The following is a 21,317-nucleotide window of genomic DNA, read 5'->3' as shown; positions in this document are numbered from 1 at the left end:
TTTATATAGTATACTTTAATGGTAGGGCTTATCCCCTCTTGTAGCTTTTCTTCTTCACTGTTTTCCCTGCTATCTTACATGCTTGTTTTCCCATATGAACTCTAGTATCAACTTGTCTAGTATGTTGTTGGCATTTCTATTTGTATTGCATTGATTTTATAAATTAATTTAGGGAGAACTGACATCTTTATAATATAGAGTTTTTCCTAAGAATGTCTTAGGTTGTCATTCCATTTTCTTCAACTTTAATTCTTTTGGCAGTGTTTTAAAATTTTCCTTGCATAGGTTGCCATTTCTTATTAACTTAATTTGTAAATAGTTAATCATCTTGTTGCTATTATAAACAGGATTTTTCTCTATCATACTGCCTTCTGTTTATTTTTTATGTGAACACTATTGATTTTTTATGTTAATTTTCTATCATGCTACTTCATTGAGTTCTTTTATTATTAAGTTTTATTGTTGATGTTGGGGCTTTCCAGGTATTCTCTTCTATTGTCTGACATTAGTGATTGTTTTACTTCTTTATCCATTCTTAAACCTCTAATTGGTTTCCCTTTTCTTATTAAAAAAATTTTTTTTTAATTTTATTTTTGAGAGAGACAGAGACAGAGTGCAAGCAAGGGAGGGACAGAGTGAGAGGGAGGCACAGAATCTGAAGCAGACTCTGGGCTCTGAGCTGTTAGCATGGAGCCCAGTGCAAGGCTCGAACTCATGAACCATGAGATCATGACCTGAGCTGAAGTTGCAAGCTTACCCAGCTGAGCCACCCAGGTGCCCCTTCCTTGGTGGATAGTAATAGACATAATAGGCATCCTTACTTTGTTCCCAATATTTATGGAACGGCCTTTTAGTGTTTCTCCATGAGAAATTCTTGAGTTCTTTTCATCATAAAGGGGTGTTGAATTTTGTTCAAGGTTTTCTCTTCTATGGAGATAATAATATAATTTTCCCCCCTTACATGATTTTGTTGTGTTTTCACATATATGAGTATTTGTGTCTTCATCATTATTATTTCTTTAAATTTCTCCAATTTTAGTTGCACTTCCTTTCACCCAAAAGTTGTGGAGTTTCTTAAATTTTTAGATAGAAGGACTTGTCTTCGGCTGTTGCTGATGGTAGTGGTTGTAGCATTAGTAAATTCTAGGTTTAATGTATTGTGATCAGAGATATTTTTTAAAATATTTGTACTTTACAGAAGGTGGTTTCTCTATGACTTCAGATACACTCAACTGTTTTGTGAACATGCTGTGAGCACTGAAGAATGTATAGTCTATATTAGCTGAGTATAGAGTGATATATATACATCTGTAAGTTCTGTCGTTTTGTCATTTAGATCTTCTGTCTCCTTATTTTTTTTTCTCCATTTGGTCTGTCTTACACTGAGAGTGGTGAATCAAAGTTTCTTATTATTAGTGGATTTTTATTTATGTGTCCTTGTATCTCCTGTGGTTTTTATTTCATAGAGTTGGTTGCTATGTTATTTGGTGTATATCTTTTTTTAATTCCATGGCATATTTTATTTTAGAGAGAATGCACTCGTATGTGTGTGTGTATGTGAGAGAGAGAGAGAGAGAGAGAGAGAGCGCGCGAACAAGCAGGGGAGAGGGAGAGAGGGAGATCCATGAGATCATGATCTAACCTAAAATCTGGAGTCAGATGCTTAACCTACTGAGCCACCCAGGAACTCCATATGTATTTTTTTTAGATTTATACCTATTTTGTTTTTTTGCAACTATTGGGAGTGACATTTTTTTTCTATTTTGATCTTGATTTGTTTGTTGCTAATATATAGAAATACAGGTCACTTTTTGGGTGTTGACTTTTACCCTGTGTGGCTTTGCCAAACCCACTTGATACTTTTAGGGCTTTATTTTATAGATTCTTTTGGATATTCTGTGTAGACCAATATGTCATTTGTGAATATGGACAGTTTCATTTCTTCCTTTCTAATAATCTTTATTGGTTCTTATTTTTTCTTGCCTTATTGTAGTGGCTGGGATTTCTAGTACACTGTTGAATAGGAGTGATGAGAGTGGATGTCCTTGCCTTGTTCCTTATCATAGGGGGCAAAGCATTCAGTAGTTTGGTTACATAGAATATTAGCTGTAGCTTTTTTGGTAAATGCTTTTTGTCAGATTGAGGAAATTTCCTTTTATTCCTGGTTTTCTAAGAGTTTTCTTTTTTAAATAATTAATGGAGAACACAGTATGTGATGCTCATGTGCCGTAGGGGCTGCATCAGAGGGGTGGGAGTCAGGGAAGCTCCTTGATGAAGTCCCATTTGAGTTGAGATGGGACTGCTTCTCTTCACCCAGGAATGTCATAGTTCACAGTGTTACCAAAGCCATCAGTGAGCTGTTCCTCTGTTTGGCTTCTGCAGCTTGGCTTGCCCTCCAAGGGGCATCCTGTGAGTGACGGATGCTGGTCTTTGAGAAAGAATGGACTGAGAGCTGTCTTCTACTAAAACAGACCAGCTGCCTAGATATCACACATCTGCTTGCTCATTCCTTCCCTAATGGAGTACCTGTTGGTACAAAGATAGAGAAGACGGGACCGTTCAGGAGCTTTCAGGCTGGTGGGTGGGAGACACCCACAGACTGGGTGATTCCAGTACAGAGGTGAGGGTGCAGAGAGGAAATTAGAAAGAACATACTCTTGCTGTATGAAATCAGTATAAGATTTACAGTTTTGAGAAGCTGTTTTATTTTTATGTCTTAGGTAAAAATTCTTGTATATACTGATTTTTAAAAATCCAAGGCCGGTTATACAGTAAGAATTACTATGTACTATTTTGGCAGAAGTAAAGTAAATATTCTGTGTTACAGAGTCCTCACGGTCCTCTCAGGGTGTATTTGAGGACAGTATTCTGACTTATTCTTTAGTTTGCTACTAGGAACTGAGGGCCTGAGGAAGGGTGGTAATGAGGGCCTGGTCTCCTGGGACTAATGTACGTGAGTCTTTGAGGGGGTCACTTTTTTAGGTTCCTCTTGAGATGTTGTGTGAACGCTTACAAGGATGCCTCAATTCCAGTATGGCATCCAGCCCTCCCGACTGCCAGCCTTATGAGATATGCATTATCATACCCATTTTGTGGAATAGGAAACTGAGGTGTAAGGGGACTGGCTGACCTGCCTAAAGTCACAATGCTGGAGATAAGCCCAGTACTCTTTCCAGAGGGTGTTTTAAGTTTAAGTGAGATCATGCAAATGTGCCTTGTAAGTGTCTGGGATAGACAATAGGGGTAGAGGAGTGGAGGGTACTGTGGTTTTAGATTATGTTAACGTTAGCACAGGAGCCCTTTCCAGTGGGGACAATTGGCTTGAGTTTTAGCATGGATTTTAGCAATTTCAAAAGGATTAGGGAACTTGAAGGTTCTGTTTCCTCTTTGGCGCCATGGGCTCCTCGAGGGTTTTCTGGCCTGACTGTAGTGCCCAGGGAGCACTAAGGGAGGCCAGGGGCTTTCTTCACAGAGGCAGGTGGGCAGAGGGCTGGGCAGGGACTTAGGCAGCAGGTGGGGCCAGAAACCTCTCTCTAGACTTGGAGCACACGGTTTTCCCTCCAAGTTGGCTGGTTATCTTTCTTTCAGTCTGTCCTGAGGAGATGTCTCCTGTCCGCTTTGAAATGGGACCTGCACCCATCCAGATCCTGGGGGGACACAGAAGCCCCAGGGGAAGGCACCGGCCTATCTGGCACAATGCCGGTGGTTGTTAGGTACCTTCCTGCAAGGCGCTGCTGAGACAGGACAGGCAAGCTCTCCTCCTTTGGGAGGGGGTCGGCCCTGGGTATGATGACTGTATTGATACTCTCCCACCTAGGGACATGGGTCCTGCCGCTGCCACACAGAGACCTGGTCCCTCAGCCATCCCTGGGTCCTCCTCTCGTTTTTTTCTGCATGAGTATTCAAGTGGCATCTGGGAAGACTTGCCGTGCCCTGGGGCTGGCATTTGCCCTGTGGGGAGCCAGTTGGGAGACCTAACCAGTGTCAGCGCCACCCTCCCTGCACTCTCTACCCCAATTTATAATTGTTTACCCCTGCTTTCACTACTTTTGGGTGCATACCCAGAAGTGGAAATGCTGAAGCATAAGGTCATCTTAGGTTTAAGTTTTTGAGGAACTATCGTACTGTTTTCCACGGCAGTGCATGAGGGTTCTGACTTCTCCAAGTTCTTGCCAAAGCATGTTGTTTTCTATGTGTGTATATATTTTGTTGTTGTTGTTGTTTTATTTTTATTTTGAGAGAGAGAGAGAGAGTGAGAGTGCGTAAGTGGGGGAGGAGCAGAGAGGGGGAGAAAGAATCTCAAGGTTCCATTTCACAGACCATGAGATCATGACTTGAGTCAAAATCAAGAGTCAGTCACTTAACCGACTGAGCCATCCAGGCGTCCCTTAAATAATAGCCTAGATGCAGAGTTTTAATCATATAATTTCTACTTTACTGTCTCTTTTTTCATACTGTATGGTGGTCACAGTGTCTATCAGGGCATAGCTTATGGTGAAGCAGCAATTTCCAGACGTGGTAGCAACATTCCTTTTTCCTAAATATAGAATCTAGGAGATAAAATAGCTATTAGCCTAGGGGATGTTTGAGTCGTCCTTGTCTGTGAAAAGACTGTATTGCTTTCTCGTTAGAATCCTTGGGGAGCTCCGAGCGCAGTGCGGAAGTCCTACTTCACATCATTGCTGTAGTGCTCTCGGCCACAGTAGCAGCCCTTTGAAGTCACACAGGTGAGCGTGCAGTCGTCTGTATGCCTGGGCTCGCTCCCACTGCTGGGCCCTTCCAGGGCCTTCTTTCTGCCAGCCTCTCTCAGATGGGACTTGTTCTGATTCCTCTTTCTGTCCTGTCTGGCTTGTTTGGGGGTACCCTCTGTCCCAGCCCCCCAGGCCAGAACCCTTGGTGTTACCCAGAAACCCTCTGTCCCCCCAGGCTCCCTGTTGCTGAGTCCTGTGAGTCTGCCTCCTGGAGTGTGTTGCTTCTGTCCACCACCACTGCCCCATCCAGGTTCCTGGCATCTCTGTTTAATAATAGCCTGGAATTCACATACCAGATGGTTCACCTATGTGGGGTGTGTAAGTCAGTAGTGGTCAATATGTTCACAGAGTTGTGTAACTGTCACCATAACCAATTTTAGGACATTTTCATCCTCCTAGAAGGAAACCCTGTACCTATTTAAAAAAAGTTTTTTTTAAAGTTTATCTATTTTTGAGAGAAATAGAGATAGTGCAAGTAGGGGAGGGGCAGAGAGAGAGGGAGACAGAATCTCAAGCAGACTCCGCTCTGTCTGCACTGAGCTCGATGCGGGGATCGAACCCACAAAACTGTGAGGTCATGACCTGAGCCAAAACCAAGAGTAGACGCTCAACTGACTGAGCCACCCAGGCTCCCCAAGAAACCCTGTACCTATTAGTAGTCATTCGTGTTTGCCCCTCTCCTGCTGTCCACTACCCACTCTCTGTTTCTACGGATTTGCCTATTCTAAACATTGCATATAAATGGAATCAGACAACATGTGGCCTTTTGTGACTGGCTTCTTTCATTTAGCATCAAGGTTGATCCATGTTGCAGCAGCTATCAGTACTTTAGTCTTTTTTATGACTGAAGAATAATCAACATACCACATTTTATTTATCCAGTCATCAGTTGACAGACATTTGGGCTGTTTCCACCTTGAGGCTGTCATGAATAATGCTGCTTTGAACATTTGTGAACAAGTTTTGGTGTGGACAGGTGTTTCATTTCTCTCGGGTAGATACTTAGGAATGAAATTTCTGGGTCATATGGTAACTCCACGTTTAACATTTTGAGCAACTACCAGACCATTTTCTACAGTGGCTGTGCACTTTCCCTCCCTATTAGTAATGTGTGAGCTTCTAATTTCTCACATCCTCACTGATCCTGTCATTTTTTGCAGGCTTCAAACTCCTACTAAAACTGGTCTTCAAACTGTCTCTAATATTTTTTCCTTTGTATTTCTAAAATTTTGTTTTCCCAAAACTCTCTGTGGCCCCCCCTGTTGCTGACAAGATAAAGCTCCTAGTTCCTGGCCGGCACCCTTCCATCGTCCACACCATCTCTGCTCTGGGCTGTACTGGCTCCCGCGTGTGTCCCCATTTTCCCATCACACACCGCGCCCCACCCCCTCTTTGTTTCCCCGCCCTTCACTGCAGTGCTCTCTGTTCCTGATCACTATCCTCGGTCTCTTCAAGTGAATTGTTTTCCGCCCTTAGGTGTTGCCTGGGTTTCTCTTCATTTCATTCAACTACTGAAAAAAATAACTGTTTATAGGTCTGTTGTTTCTGCTGAGCAGTGAGACCTGTGGGCAGGAGTTTGTCTCATTCTTCTGTGTCCCTCAGCCTGGTGTCTTGTCTGGCTAGGGAGAAGGTCTGGCCTGGGGACCTGGGTGACATCACACAGCTGTCCCAAGGCAGTTGCTCACCAGCCTGTGTGCTTAGAGCTGGGCTGGCCCTTGGACTTGGGAACTGCTTCATGGTGGGTCTCTGGAACCTGATACTCCTGCTGCTTTCTGGGCTCTCTCTCAGTCTCTCGGTTCCTGTCTAGGAGACTGTGGACCGGCACGCCCCCTGCCAGTGATGGGAAGTGGTGCTCGGTGGCAGCGCTGAAGCTCTCTGAGTATGGTAAGGACTGGTGCTGGCATCTGTGATTTTGTCACTTCACCTCTGGGGATGAGGGCCATTTTCCTGGGTGACACTCAGTATGGGGCAGCCTTCCTCCTCGGAGAACTGTTGGCTCAGTTGAGGGTAAGGATGTTTGACCTTCTGTTGGAGTGGCTTACAGGGCTTTATCACAGTTGCAAGAAAGGTACCAAGTTAGCATGTTTTGTTGGAATCTTCCATTGTGTCTGGCCATTGCTGGGGTGTCCCCAGTCTGTTCCTTATGGACAGTACCCAAGACATGCTCCTCAGATAGATTGTTATGGTCCCCCAGACATGTTCCGGTCCTTACTTTTGTTCTTGATGATGACTTGTTGTTCATTCCTTACATCCTAAGAAGGCCATAGCTGTTCGAGATAGAAGAGATGATGTGCCAGAGCAGCTGTATTCATTGTAGGTTGTTAAAGAGACAAGTGACAACACAAAAGCAACTTTTTTCTTCCCTCAAATCCCTGTTTTTAGATTCGAATTGCAGCCTTAAATGCCAGCTCTACAGTTGAGGATGATCATGAAGGAAGCTTTAAAAGTCACAAAACACAGACCAAGGAGGCCCAGGTATGTATTCCATGGTCTTCCTCTGCAGGTAGACCTGGCTTTTCATTTCTGTAGGTGGTACCTCATTTTATTATTTTTTTTATTTTGGAAGTTATTATTATTTTTTTCTTTTATAGTTTATTGTCAGGTTGGTTTCCATAAGTGGTACCTCATTTTGAATGCATTTAAGCGACTTAATGGGATCTCACAGGAAAATCCCATTTTGAAAGATAGCGGCTCTCCATCTCATGTTGAACCTGCTTCTCTTAGAGATGGGCACACTGAAGAGAAATTCTGTATTCTGTGATCAGTGTTTGGACTGGTGCAGCTCCTGGGCCTGCTTCCCCAGCTGGGGCTAGCCTTTCATGCAGCCCATTCTTTGTGCACGCTTCAGGAGTTGCACCCCAGGGACGGCAGCATGTTAATGGTAAATGGTGCTTTGAGGTTTCTTGGTATATTGCCCTCACTTTCCAACATGAGGAGGCCCTTGACGGGAGCTGCCTCGATGGTGTCTCACTGAAGGTCAATGGCGGGACTAGGTTCAACTTCAGCTCTCTGGACTCTTGGTCTTTCCTCTCTGCCATGAGGCCTGGCATTCCTTCCATATCAGCCTGCCTCTTTCCTTCCATCCACCCACCCACCTCTCCCCCGGTGTCCTGCCTTAGTATATCAGTGGTTCGCTTCTTGGTGTCTTGGCTTTCTCCGGAATAAACATGTGCCTCCTCTTTCACAGGAGAAGCCAAGGCTGTCTGGAGCCCTCTCAAAAGTCTCCTAGTCCTTTGTCCCTGGTCCTCAAGGGATGTCAGTGGAGCTCAGCCTGCCCAGTGCCCCTCTGTCCTGAAGGAGGTTGTCGCCCTCCCTGGGCGATGATCAGAGTAGGGCAGAGTGGCAGGGAGGAAACAGTGGAAACCATCCATATTCTTTGGGAATCTCTGGGTTATCATGGCTGGTGCAGCCACTCTTCCAGCTTCACCCAGAAAGGTCCAGCTGAGTTTATAACCTTGCCGTTTTTGCGACCCTGTATCCCTGGGCCAGTCTGTTTTTTGCTGTTCCTTAGACTCTTTTGAGCTTGTGTTGCTCGTGTCTCCTTGGAGACTCCTGAGAGGTTCTCGTAATGATGGGCTCCTGGGAGGTTGGAGTATTAGACTTGTTTCTACCACAGAGGTTACAGCTGTCAGTTAACATGGCCTTGACTGTAGTCCCCCTATGCACACTTTTGGCTTAAAAAATGACAAACCTTTACGCTGTGTGAGAATATCTCTTATCTTGGTTCATAGGAAGCAGAGGCTTTTGCCTTGTATCACAAGGCCCTGGATCTCCAGAAACACGACCGGTTTGAGGAGTCCGCCAAGGCCTACCATGAGCTCCTGGAGGCACGCCTGCTGCGAGAGGTGAGGCGCCACAGGCCAGGTGGTGGGCGTGCCCTCTGTTCTCCCACTTCTTGCTTGGGCAACCTTGGACATCCTACTTCCCCTCTCTGGCCCCCAGCTTTCTCACGTGTAGAGTGTCCGCCTCCTTGGGTTGCCGTGAAGGTTGAGTGAATTCAGTGAAGCACATAGAGTGGCTCTTGGTGCATAGTAAGAACTCTTTGTTGGCTGTTTTATTACATTACATTACTTCTCTGCCAGGTTGGTGGGGGCAATTGTCCCCATTTTACAGTTATGGCAATGGAGGCTTAGTGAAGTGTTGATAGCTCAAAGCCATCCAACTAGTGAGTTATTAGAGCCAGGATTGGAACCTGTGGTTTTCTGATACTTAATGATCCTGTTGGCAACATATTTTGGCAAATACCGTTTGGGCGCTAGCCCATGAGCTCAGAAAGCCTGCATAGGTGTTCCATGGGCTTTTGAAAAACATAGTTGGAGAGAAGGGCTGGGAGAGCAGCGCAGAGGCGCTCTGAGGACACAGGGTCTGGTAGGTGGGGAAAGGCAGGGCAGGACGCGGATACAGCCTTGGGGCCATGCTAATGGTAAGTGAGTTAAACCTGAGCTGACTGGGTCATGGAGATGCTGCCTGGAGGTTTGAAAATGAGTTGCAACTTAAACTTGATTTAAGAAGAATCATATTTCATTCGGAAGAAAGGCTTTTGTTTTCAAGTAACCAGACACCAAACACAGAGACATGCAATAAGGAAGCAGACAGACGCCATCCACGGACACTTTCTGGAACACGGTCCTTTAGTTGAGCAGTCTCCTAGACCTCTAGGAAGACAAACACTTGCGTCTCAGCCCCTACCCCTGGATAGTTTCTACCACTGATGAGGCAAAATGCTAACAGTTCTAATTGTCAGTATGAGGAGTCTATCCCTTCTCTTACTCAAGGTATCTGTTCATGTTCCTAATTGGATAGCTTGTCAAGAATCTTCAGTGCTGGTTATAGTGTCTTAGAATTAGGGCTATGGGAATTTTGATCCGCACCTCCCCTGTTAGTAGGAAGCGAGTGAGGGCCCAGAGGTGAAAATGACTTTATTCCACTGTACTGAACTTCAGCCATGGGCCAGGGGCTACGAATGTTTCAGGAGTGAGTCTGCCCTCGGACCACAGAAGAGTGGGCCTCAGAGGTATGAGCAGGTGAGCATAGCACCAAGGCAGAAGGGTGCTGGCCAGATCGGCCTTGGAGCCCTGGGTATGTCCACCTCTGTGTATATCAGTTTGTCTTCAAAGACTGCGGTAGCACCCTCCTCCCTGGCTTATAAAAGTAAAAGATGGTCATCATAAACAATTGAAAAGTACAGAAAATGTACAGAAAAGTTTGTTTTCACATTCATCTGGCATTGGTGTACCTAATATTAAACTAAATTATGTAGTTACAGTAGCACAAACACTTGGCATAAACAGGTCATGGAACACAGCTGAATCCTAAGCAGCAGACAGCTTAGTTGGTGCACTTATTGGCGGACGCTTGTTGGGGCTAGCCCTTTGTCTCTGGTGGCATCAGCCTGCGTGTCACGGAGGATGGGGAATGATGCTGAGTCCAGCTAGTGAGGTAGAGGTCAGTGGTGAGAGCTTCTGCTCTGTCTGGATGTGCTACTTACTGTCTAGTCTCCAGGGTAGACTCACACGGCCTCCGTACAAGGGCTTTTGGACAGTTCTGTACCTGGAGGGCAAAGGTACCTGGTGTCCAGCCTTGGTCAGCCTGTCGTTGGGCATCTTTCTGCAGCATAAGCCAGATGACAGGATTGTGAATGAAGCCTCATTTGAACCTGTCAGTCTTCTTGTTGAGATTCCTTAAGAGTGCTAGGGTAGATTTCTTGGGATTAGTCAAGGGGTGTGTCCTGAAGTGTGCATGTCCTCAAGTCTCATCTGTTCTGACCATGAAGAATGATGTGTGGAGGTGACCTTTCCCAGGACAAGGCTGGGATACAGACCCGCCCCTGGAAAGAATTTTATTGTGACACCGAGTCATTCTGTTAGAAAATGTTTTACTCCTTGTCCCATGGTTAGAGTGGTAGTTTTCCTCATCAGGGATGTCTTAGAAGTTGTAGTGTTTTAAAGAGTTTTCATAAGAGCTGTAGTGAAATAACTTTCTGTATAAATCATGTTTACAATCTTTATGTTCTGACTCACTTGTACTTTTGATACTTAGAGTAGGATTTACTGTCCTTAATACAGAGGCCTTGGGGCACTAACTTTTTAGGTAAAGTAACATATCCACAGTCTTATGTGATGATTACAGAGTTGGGAACTTAGCCTCCTGACTCCTAATTCGGTAGTCTTCCTGCTGCGAAATGTGGAGGGATGTGTAAGTTGGCTGCCTGGGCACCTCCAGATCCTGCTGCTGCCCCTCAGTAGTGTCCTCATGCCCTGTCCCTGCCCTGCAGGCCTGGTGTGGGGGAGCTGTGGGCTCCAGGCTTGACCTTTAAGGCATGGCTGTAGCCATGGGGAGGGTTCCCTCTGTCTCTTTTGGCACCCACACTGTCTGCAAACTGCCTTGTGGTGCTCTGACCTTTCTTCTCTGTCTCCTTGGAGCTGGAGGAGTCCCCCCAAGAACATCTAGTGTAATGCTTTCATTTTCCAATGGAGGGTGGCCGGACTGGACCAAGGGCCTGCGGCAGAGACCAGCCCGGAAGCCAGGTATCCTGCTGACTGCCTGCTGAGGCTTCAGGGCCTAGGTGTCCCTTCTTGACCTCTGTTTTTGTTCATAGGCAGTGTCATCTGGTGATGAGAAAGAAGGGCTGAAGCACCCTGGGCTGATGCTAAAATACTCCACATATAAGAACCTGGCCCAGCTGGCAGCCCAGCGAGAGGACCTGGAGACAGCCATGGAATTCTACTTGGAGGTGTGGTTTTGGCAATGCTCAGCTCCCTCAGGGATTTTGAAAGCTCTTGGGGGAGGGGGTGAGGCTGTGGTCTTGTTGGCTAAAAAGAAGAACTCGTGGTGGCGCGTCGCTGAGCTGTGGTGCCTGAGACCTTCGTCAGTGGGGAGTAACTGCGAGTTCGGAGAGAGCAGGGGCCGCATGTGCCTTCGTCCTCTGCCACTCAGGGAGTGTGTGCTTACTCTCCCGGCCTCCAGGTTCACACCAGCGTGGCGGGCATAGTGAGAAAGAGGGTGGTCATGAAAATGAAACGAATTGGTACATACACAGTTCTGAGAACACAGCCTGCCCGCTGGTACCCTGCTCATAGCAGTGTCGCCACAATGTCTGTGTTACCGTCACCGTCTCTGTGGGCACCTCCCATATGTCCTACACCACGAGAATGGCTTTCCATGCGTGCGCTAACCCTGCACCATCTTGCAGGACAGTGTCTTTATCTTCATTTTAGTGTTGAGGGGACTGAGGCTCGAGATCACTTTGCTAGTCAGTGTAGAACCAGGGATGTGAACTGAGGTCTGTCTTTGTAGCCTATAATCTTTATAGAATCCCACAATTTAAAATTAAATTAAAAATTTTAAATCTCACAGAAATACCCCACAGATCCCCTATTTTAATGGTACTTTCACTTCTTTTATCTATCAGATATGTAAGGAATATAGATGTTCAGAGAGACCAAATGACAAGAAAGTGTTCTGAATTTGATAAATTGGTTCATGTACCTTGTGTTTGCCATTTTTTCTGGGTAGTTGGAGTGGTTGGACCAATGCTGTGTCCCTCCCATCCCCTATGTGCCTGTTCAGCAAGAGAGCCGACTGAATGTGTGTGCCCTCTGTCTGTGCTGCTTCTAGGCGGTCATGCTGGACTCCACGGATGTCAACCTCTGGTATAAAATCGGACACGTGGCCCTGAGGCTCATCCGGGTCCCCCTGGCTCGCCATGCTTTTGAGGAAGGACTGCGGTGCAATCCTGACCACTGGCCCTGCTTGGACAACCTCATCACTGTCCTGTACACCCTCAGTGATTACACAAGTGAGTCAGGCTTTGATGGCTTTCTCTCATGTGCTTGTGTTTTTGGGACAGGAGGGCGGGCAGCTTGGGTAAGTTGGAGACCAGGTTAACACTGAAGGGCTTTCTGCCCGACTGTCAGGAAAGGGAGATGACTTTGCATTTCTGGTTTATTTCATGTCTTTCTTACTCAAATGAGATTTATCGAGAGTAGTGTAGTAGTAGGTAGCATGTTCTCTGGGTGGCTTTTCCTTTGGTTATCTCATTTTACCCCTGCGTTGTCCTGTCCTATGCCAGAACCTCTTTCTATAACTTGCCGACAGAGGGCCTAGCAGCTGCAGCTGGACTCCTTCTGGTGCTGGGGACCTCACTACCTCTAGAGGCAGTCTCTTCCTCTGCAGAGTAGCAGGGCTACTGGAAAGGTCTCTGCCAGGTGGAACCCGAGTCTGCCCTCCAGTTGCTTAGCTCCTTGGCTCTAGCATTGCCATCTGCTCGGCAGAGAACACCTCTGTCCCTCGCATGGGCTGGTCCTGAGGCAGGCACTGATTCGTTGTCCTGGAAGTTAACCTCCTCTGGGTGTCCTCTGAGGCCAGAGCGGAAGGAGGCTCTCCAAGAGTGCTCAGAGCAGGGCTGAGTGCAGTTGGGAGCCCAGGGCTCTGTGAGCTGACTGTGTATGCTGCAGGCTGGTCCCGTGTGTGAAGGTGCTCTATACCTGGCTAAGCCATTATTCTTTTTAGGACGGACATGCCAATGAGCTCTTGTTATCATTCTGAAGGTTTATGCCTGGAAGACTGGCAGAGGCCTTTTCCTCCCCACCTCCCCTTTTTTTAATGTTTATTTATTTTAGAGTGAGAGTGCGATCTGGGGAGGGACAGAGAGAGGGTGTGACACAGAATCTGAAGCAGGCTCCAGGCTGTGAGCTGTTAGCACAGAGCCCGACGCGGGGCTCGAAACCATAAACTGTTAGATCATGACCTGAGCCATAGCCAGTTGCTTAACCAACTGAGCCACCCACGCGCCCTTTCCCTTCCCTTTAAAAAAAAAATATTTTTAAACTTTTGTTTTTGAGAGACAGAGCATGAGCAGGGGAGGGGCAATGAGAGGGGGAGACACAGACTCTGAAGGAGGCTCCAGGCTCTGAGCTGTCAGCACAGAGCCTGACACAGGGCTTGAACCCACAAATTGCAAGATCATGACATGAGCCAAAGTTGGATACTTAACAAACTAAGCTGCCCAGGCGCCCCTCCTTTCCCTTTTTTAAAGACAAATAGTGTGGAGTATTTTGAGAAGCACTAGGCCCTGCTCTCCATTGCCTACCTTTGGCTCTTCGCAACCACTTTTTAAAGCTCTTTCATTGAGGTAACGCCTGTGTGTGTGTGTGTGCGCGCACACACACACACACACACACACACACACACACACACAGTGTACAATGTGTATACATAACACAAATCAAGATGCAGATTGTTTCTAGAGCCCCAAAAGGCAGGCTGCTTTGGGTCCCATTCCAGTCATTACCACCTGGAGGTGATCTTGATTTCTTCCTTTTGTCACTCACCAGAGATGAGCTCTGCTTGTCACCGAGCCTCCTCTGTGTGGTGTCAAGTGGTGGTGTGTACTCTTCTCAGCCTGGCTCCTTTGGCCGTGGTCTTCCTGTCCATGAGCCCACCCAGGCAATCGCTAGGGCATTTTTATTGCCCTGCCATTTGTTATGCGTGTACACAATTTGACCACTCTGTGCTTGCCATTGGGTCTTTTCCAGAGTTGGATTTTTGCATTTCACTGCTGGGAATGTTCTTGTGTGCATCCGCTGGTGGTCATAGCCCTTGTTCTGTTGATTGCTGCAGTTTTTACCTCCCCCCTGCCCCCCGCCAGCACCCTTTGGACCCTCACAGCTTCTTGCAGGGGTGTTTAGGCTCCTCTTGGAAGCTTTTCTGGCAGCTTGGGGGCCACCTTGAGGTAGACAGACTTGTGTTCTGCCTTCCTTTCCCTGGCCACCTGGTTTAGTTCTTTGTACCCCTCTCTCGTGGTAAGAGAAGATGTACATGGTAAACTTACATCCCTCGGGGAAAACAGGCCTGGGGAACTAAATGGTGCACTGTCAGGGAGAGCCCTGCCCTGCTTGACCTGATGCTCATTTAAACCCCGGAGTAAAGCAGCACGTTAAATTAACTCCCAGCAGCCCTTGACCCACTTGAGATGAGGAGGCAGGGTGCTTGGGGTTGATGCCTGCTGACCACCTCTTGTTCCCTTGGGACCTCCCAGGCCTTCCCTCTGTGGGAACATTGGTATCCTGTAGCTAGTGCGGTGAGCTTTACTACAGCCAAAATGCTAGCCAAGAGCCAGCATCATCAAGTGCTCAGGGCCTCCTTGGTCTTCTCTCTGGGTGTCTGTGGCCACTCTTGTGTCCCACTGAGGTCCCAGAGAGACCGTGTTCTTGTTTGTGGGGGGCAGGGACCTGTGGACCATCTATGCAGCTGTTCAGTCAACTGCTTGCTGGGCTGTGTTGGAACTACCCAGGCCCTCCCAGCTCACAGATTGCACAACCTTCGTGTGCCTTGCAGCAGTGTGGTACCCATGGAGTTTTGTGACCAGGCTCTGCTCTCTCTTCCCATGACTCTCTACGAGGACACCACTTCCTTCTCCCTCTCAAAGCTCCCATGCCCACATCTCTACCCCAGCTCTACCTTTCCTTCCTCCTTAGTCCTGGCTCCTTCTTTGTCTGGTTATTCTTGAGAGGAGTGGCTTGTGCTCCATCTACACTCAGACCCCAGAACTGAGCAGAGCACAGTGGTGGTCCAAGTGCCCAGCAAAAGCAGAGCTGGCACGTGGCTGCACTGTGCCGTTTCCCCGTGTGTTCACAGGTGAGGCCTGCGGCACTGAGCCTGCTGGGGACTCTTGGCAGTCCGTCTGTCCGGCTCTTCCCACTTACAGATACAAATGACTTTCCTTGTTTACATCGCAGCTCTGCTTCGTGATTGCTCACCATCCCATTTTGTCTCTAAGTTGCTTTGCCTATTACTGTCTCCACTCCTGGATGAGCTGGAGAAGGCACAGGCTTTCCAGATCTTTGATTTCAGGAGGCTCATTGACATGAATGATGTACACATATTTACTTGCAGGCAATAGCTATTTTTGGTAAGAAGAGCTTAAAGAAAAGAAAAAGGAAAGGAGAAAAATTGGAAAATACAGATAAACAGAAGGAACAGAAACCAGTTTCATGTATGCAAATGGCGTCACCCCGCGTGGCCTATATGGTTTCATGCCTTCTCCCCGTGCTGTCCTGTGGCCTTCCCTCTGGTCAGTGAGCACACCCTCGACCGTCTGTACGGCGGCTGCTCAGCAGCCCAGTGTGTGGGCTGGGGAAGCCTTCCTTAGCTAGGCTCCTTGGGGAGGCACTGAGGGTTTCCTGGTTTTTTGAAGGCCGATTTCCAGTTAGCCAACAGCCGATGACCGTGGGTCTGTAGGTGTTTGCAGTAGTTCCTATAGGTGGATTGCTGAGCCGAGGGTCGGTGTATAACATCCCCGGTTCTCCGGAAGGTCATACAGCCTGTCTCCCACAGCAGCACTTGGGTTTGCCTCATCCACTGTGGGAGGTAGTATTTTCAGGATCTTTCCGGATTGAATTAGGTAAGTGGTATCTCGTTAGTATTTACCATCATTATTTCCATTCCAGGGCAGGGATGTTTTCTTAGTGTTAACTGGCAAGGCCAGAGGTTTGGGGTGCAAGCTCATATTGTTTCTTTATCTGCCAGCGTGTCTCTACTTCATCTGCAAAGCTTTGGAGAAGGACTGCCGGTACAGCAAAGGACTGGTTCTCAAGGAAAAGATCTTCGAAGAACAGCCTTGTCTCCGGAAGGACTCACTCCGAATGTTCCTTAAATGGTGGGTCCTGCCACTTCCTGTGCTGGTTCTGCACCCCTTTCCCCCAACAATGTGTGGTTGCTGGGTATCAGGAGGCGTGTGCACCTCCTACTCTCAGGTCCTGACTCCTGGCAGATGAGCCTCTGCACTCCATTCCCCGCTCTACCCCCTCACCTGGCTTTGATCCTGCCTTGCTTGTTACTCGCCTGTATGCTTAATTGTGGTGGTGCCTCCTTGGCTCTCTGCTGCCTTCCTTCCCTACTGCCCTGCTGGCTCTTGGCATTCATCAGCTGTTTACAGTAGTCTGCTGTCCACCTTGCCTTCTTGCCATTTTCCTTTCTAGGGCTCTGCTCCCAGTGATTCCCATGTTTAGTGTCCCAGAAAGGACCTTGACCCTGTGCCACCCCTGCCTTGCCTCCAGGACAAAGCACATGCTCCGTACATCACCTAGGAGGTCGTCCTTTATAGTCTGATCTCCTTGGTTCTTTTCCTTGCTTCCTGCTTCTCCCTCCCTAAGGAGAAGAGTGCCCTAGGTCCCCAACAGATTCCAGGCCGGGCCCCGTTGTGCACTGTCTTTTCCCTGTGCCCTGCACCCTTGTGCTCTCATCTGGAAGGCCATGTTTCCGCCTCTCCACCTGTTGTGCCATTGCTCCTTCTTTGTGTTCCAGCTCCCAGTTTGGGCAGCTTTCCAAACTCTGGCTGCCTCCTTCCCCCAACCCTCCAGATGAACCGTCTTCTCTGTCCTCTGGTCCTTGGTCCCTGGAACTCAGCTGGTGGTGGTTATTTATCTCTGTCCCTTGTACGATTATACTTGTTCATATCTCTCCTGGTGGTATTAACCATCTTTGGAGAGAGATAAAATGGAAAAATAAATCCATAAGCAGGGGACATTGTGGTGGAGTCCTGCTGAGAGGCATCAGGACAGCCTGGGCAGGAGGCCAGGTACTGCTGGGCCACCTCAGGTGCAGGTGTGTCTGTGTGAGGGCACCTAAGGCCTCAGAGCCCCCAGCCTTTCTGTAGTTGGGATATACCGGGGACGTTGGTGAGCTTAGGTGGTCTGATGACTTTTTTGGACTGGGCAGGATGGGAAAGTTCTTTTCAAATTCTCTGTAAATAATTGAGAGCAAGGTTATATTTTTCTGTGGCTTTGCTGACATTACTGTGATACTGTTAATATATATGAAAACCCTTTGCTCGATTTTGAATTGTAGAAGGAACAAAGGGTATTAGTCACTTCTATTGTATGTGGGTATTAAGAATGCTTAATTACTGCCCTTAGAGGCCAGACTCCAGGGGTTATTTTATTTGTAGGAAGAATGAATACAGATTAAAGCGTATTAGCTTAACTGCATCCCTGTCTGTAAAATTTCAGCCTTGGCTCTAGTTTGTAACATTGTAATTTCTCTCTGTCTCACACGGTTTTAGTGACATGTCAATCCATGATGTGTCAGTGAGTGCAGCTGAGACGCAGGCCATTGTAGAGGAGGCCCTGGGGCTGCGGAAGAAGAGGCAAGCGCTGACCATGCGGGAGAAGGAGCCAGACTTGAAGCTGGTGCAGCCCATCCCCTTCTTCACGTAGGTCATCCGGGTCTCGGGTTGCTGGGTTGGCCGATGGACCCTGCGCAGGAGGGAGAGGCCCCGAGACCTGACCCTGTGCTGATGGTGTGAGTGGGAGCTGGGTGCATGTTGGACAGATGTTAGCGTTGTGCACTTAACTTACTGGCTGTCAAGAAGCAGACCAGGTCTCACAAGTATGCCTCGTCCAGGTCTCTCTTTGCTCTTGCCATTCTTGATGCCAGCCATCGGCATGTCCCTGTAAACCCCCTCTCAGTCTGCCCTTCCCAGAGGGGAAAATGAAACTAACATTTGCCAAGCACTGGACAGGAGGAAACTGGATTCAGAGCAGTGAAGTGGTGAATGGAGAGTCTGGAGTTGGTCCCAGGTGTGGATTCTGTGGCTCTTGACCCCATGCTCTCCCTCAAGGGCTATGTGGGATGCACTGGAGGATGGGCCTCAGCATGGCCTTTGTGAATCCCACAGTGTATGAGAGGTCCCCAGGGAAGAGAAAACTGGTATTGGCAGCGTCCCAGAGTTGGGGTCATTTGGCCTCTTAGTGAAATCTGGTGTGCAGTTTTGTTTTTAAAATTTTGACATAGAATCTCCGATCTTTAAATACAGTATGCTTTGACAGCAGTGTTCTTCTGCCCAGAGGCATTGTCACGTAGTGGTCTGCAGCTCCTGCTCTGGATCAGGCAGGCCTGGGGCTGGTCCTGGCACACCTAAGTGGGCGACCCTGGGATGCTACACGCCACTCCCTAAAAACAGGAGAGCAACCCTCTCTCTTTTTAAAAAAATTTTTTTAAATGTTTATTTATTTTTAAGAGAGAAAGAGCGTGAGCAGGGGAGGGTCAGAGAGAGAGGGAGACACAGAATCTGAAGCAGGCTCCAGGCTCTGAGCTAGCGGTCAGCACAGAGCCTGATGCATGGCTCGAACCCACGAACCGTGAGATCATGACCTGAGCCAAAGCTGGATACTTAACCGACTGAGCCACCCAGGCACCCTGAGCAATCCTCTCTTGTGGGTTGTTGTGATAATGGCAGCTGTGGCCAGTACAGAGCCAGGACCCTACCCACGCTCGGGGGGGTGGGGGGCCTAGCTTTCGGTCCATGGTATGACTGCTGGTTTTTCCACATGTTGAGTTTCCCAGGAATGTCTTCCCGCCCGGCCCTGAGACATTGGAAATTTGGAGCTGTTCTGCCATCTTGTCAGATGGCCTTCCCATTATTTTTTCAGCCAGGGCAGGAGCCCCATCCTGTCTGAGTGTGGGCTCCCCAGCCAACGGGTTCAGGACTTTGGGAAGGGCCCCGGGTGCCTCCCTGTTACAGTGAAAGAGAGGAAGGCCTGAGAAGGCTGGAGAGGATCCTGGCGATGCGACTAGAGAAGAGCAGCTGTGAAGGGGTGTGCAGGCTGTCTTCATGCAGGGGGAAGGCCAAGTGGAAGCGTGCGGGAGGGGGGCTTGGCTGGAGGACACAGTGCTTGGTACTGAAGTCCAGGACTGGGTTATTAGAGGAAGAATGCAGAGGTTCTCTCTCTGGGAGGGGTGTGTGGGGGGGGTTTAAAATAACACCATCTGGTCGGCTTCACCTCAGTGGTATTGGACTCAGGATTTCGTCAGTAATGGTGACAACAGAACCATGAGCACCCTGCCTGCCCTCACAGAGATGGCAGTCGTGGGGCCAGCTCTGCCGCCTCTCCACATGTGGGCTTGGCGCACCTGATAATGGGTGCTGACCAGGTGTGGTGACCCTCTTCTTGCAGCTGGAAGTGTCTTGGAGAGAGTTTGCTGGCCATGTACAACCACCTCACCACCTGTGAGCCCTTGCGGCCCAGCCTTGGCAAGAGGATCGACCTGTCCGACTACCAGGACCCCAGCCAGCCTCTGGTGTCTTCTGTGGTGGTGGCACCTGTCAGCGTGATCCAACCAAGCCCTGTCACTGCCAACCCAGCTGTGACTGTGGCAGAACCTGTGCTCTCCTATGCCCCTGTGGCCGCAGCCAGCTTCCCACTGCACAGTCCCAGCCTGCTGGAGACTGGCGTCCCTGCAGGTGAGGATGCCGGCTGGGCTCAGCTTCTGGGGAGGCCCCACTTGCTGGGCAGGAGTGAGTGTGGCGGTGCCCTGGCCTCCCCAGAGAGATGGGTCTTGCTCCTGCTCCCCGCCCAACGGTTAAGTGAGAGCCGCTGGCTCTGCAGGAGGTACTCAGCCTGCTCACAGGGCCGCTGCTTGTCAGGGGCAGCTTCAGCACTGAAGCCCCCGAGGAGAGGGGTCTGAGCTCAGGGGCGCAGCTTCTTGGGACTGCCGAACGCCTGGCTGGTAGCCTGGCATACAGGTTGCTCTTCCCACGCATGACGTGTGTGCTGGCAGGTCCCTCTGCTGGTTCTCCTCTGCGGCTGGCCATGTGCCATGGCCTGGGGCACTGCGGTGCACTGACTCTGAGGCTTTTGACTTTAAAAACAAGTCAGCAAAGTTACCACTATGGGAATATTTTTTAAATGGTTTTATTGATTATTTATTATCAATATCAATGAAGTTATAAAAAAAGTTTCAGAAATTCCAAATTTTTTCTTGATTTCTGTGTACCTGACAAAAAGAATATCTGGTAGTTAAAGGAGTTTCTGAATGAACATGTATGTTGATTCTTTTTTGTTTAATCATACATGACACTCCTCTGCTCTCTGTATATAATTCACATGATTCTCTTGCTCATGTCCTATCATTGGGTGTTTAGAAGGTCCTGGGCGGTGGGCAGAGTCCGCGTTGTTGCTATTTGCTCTGTGATGTCCCAGGCGTATCCACTTAGTCACCAGCGACTCCTCCAGCCAGCCCGCCGGCGCAGGGTTGCGGGGGGGGGGGGTTGCAGGGCAGGAATAGGGCGTGTTTGAGACCCTGGTGTTCTGGAGCTGTGGAGGATAATCTTGAGATCTCTCTTGTGGGTTCTGTGATTTCAAGCAAGGTGTGAGTTAAGTATTTTGAGTTTGAAATTAATTTTATTCAGGACTCTTGTTGAAAGATGAGCAGTTACTTGAATGTCAGAAATAAAGATGGAACACACTGGTAGAATTAGAAAATTAGGGGCACTGTTGTGCCTCTTTGGTGCACTTTCTTACCTCTGCCCCTTATAAGATTTCAGTTTGCACTCTTTGTGAAGGTGATGTTTCTGGGGGAGATAAATCCAAGAAAGGAGTAAAACGGAAGAAGATTGCAGAAGAGAGTGGAGAGACGGCAAAGCGACGGTCTGCCCGTGTACGAAACACCAAGTGCAAGAAAGAAGAGAAAGTAGACTTCCAGGAGCTTCTGATGAAGTTCTTGCCATCTAGGTACCAAGTAGACGTTTTCTCATTTGCAAAAATAAGCAAACATATAAGCCTG

At 48.3% G+C, this 21,317-nt stretch overlaps 1 protein-coding gene across 9 annotated transcripts in view; it reads left to right on the top strand.

The window, feature by feature from the left end:
- Positions 1-21,317, top strand: part of CABIN1 (calcineurin binding protein 1) — a 146,216-nt gene that overhangs the window by 7,740 nt on the left and 117,159 nt on the right. For 4 of the 9 annotated variants that reach the window (XM_029922561.1, XM_029922563.1, XM_029922555.1 and 1 more), the window contains 10 exons: positions 4,632-4,727; positions 6,559-6,635; positions 7,134-7,226; positions 8,483-8,596; positions 11,350-11,484; positions 12,369-12,549; positions 16,281-16,410; positions 17,815-17,964; positions 19,709-19,995; positions 21,079-21,265. In XM_029922561.1, coding sequence (XP_029778421.1) covers positions 6,633-6,635; positions 7,134-7,226; positions 8,483-8,596; positions 11,350-11,484; positions 12,369-12,549; positions 16,281-16,410; positions 17,815-17,964; positions 19,709-19,995; positions 21,079-21,265 — 1,280 coding nt within the window. In that variant the 5' untranslated portion in view covers positions 4,632-4,727; positions 6,559-6,632. Of the gene's footprint in view, positions 1-4,631; positions 4,728-5,318; positions 6,636-7,133; positions 7,227-8,482; positions 8,597-11,349; positions 11,485-12,368; positions 12,550-16,280; positions 16,411-17,814; positions 17,965-19,708; positions 19,996-21,071; positions 21,266-21,317 lie in introns of those variants that run through there. The other 5 variants (XM_029922562.1, XM_029922559.1, XM_029922558.1 and 2 more) reach the window with 4 other exon arrangements.

This window comes from Suricata suricatta, chromosome 14 (assembly GCF_006229205.1).
Source record: "Suricata suricatta isolate VVHF042 chromosome 14, meerkat_22Aug2017_6uvM2_HiC, whole genome shotgun sequence".
NCBI classification, from domain to species: Eukaryota; Metazoa; Chordata; class Mammalia; order Carnivora; family Herpestidae; genus Suricata; species Suricata suricatta.
This window is presented reverse-complemented; position numbering and strand designations above follow the sequence as displayed.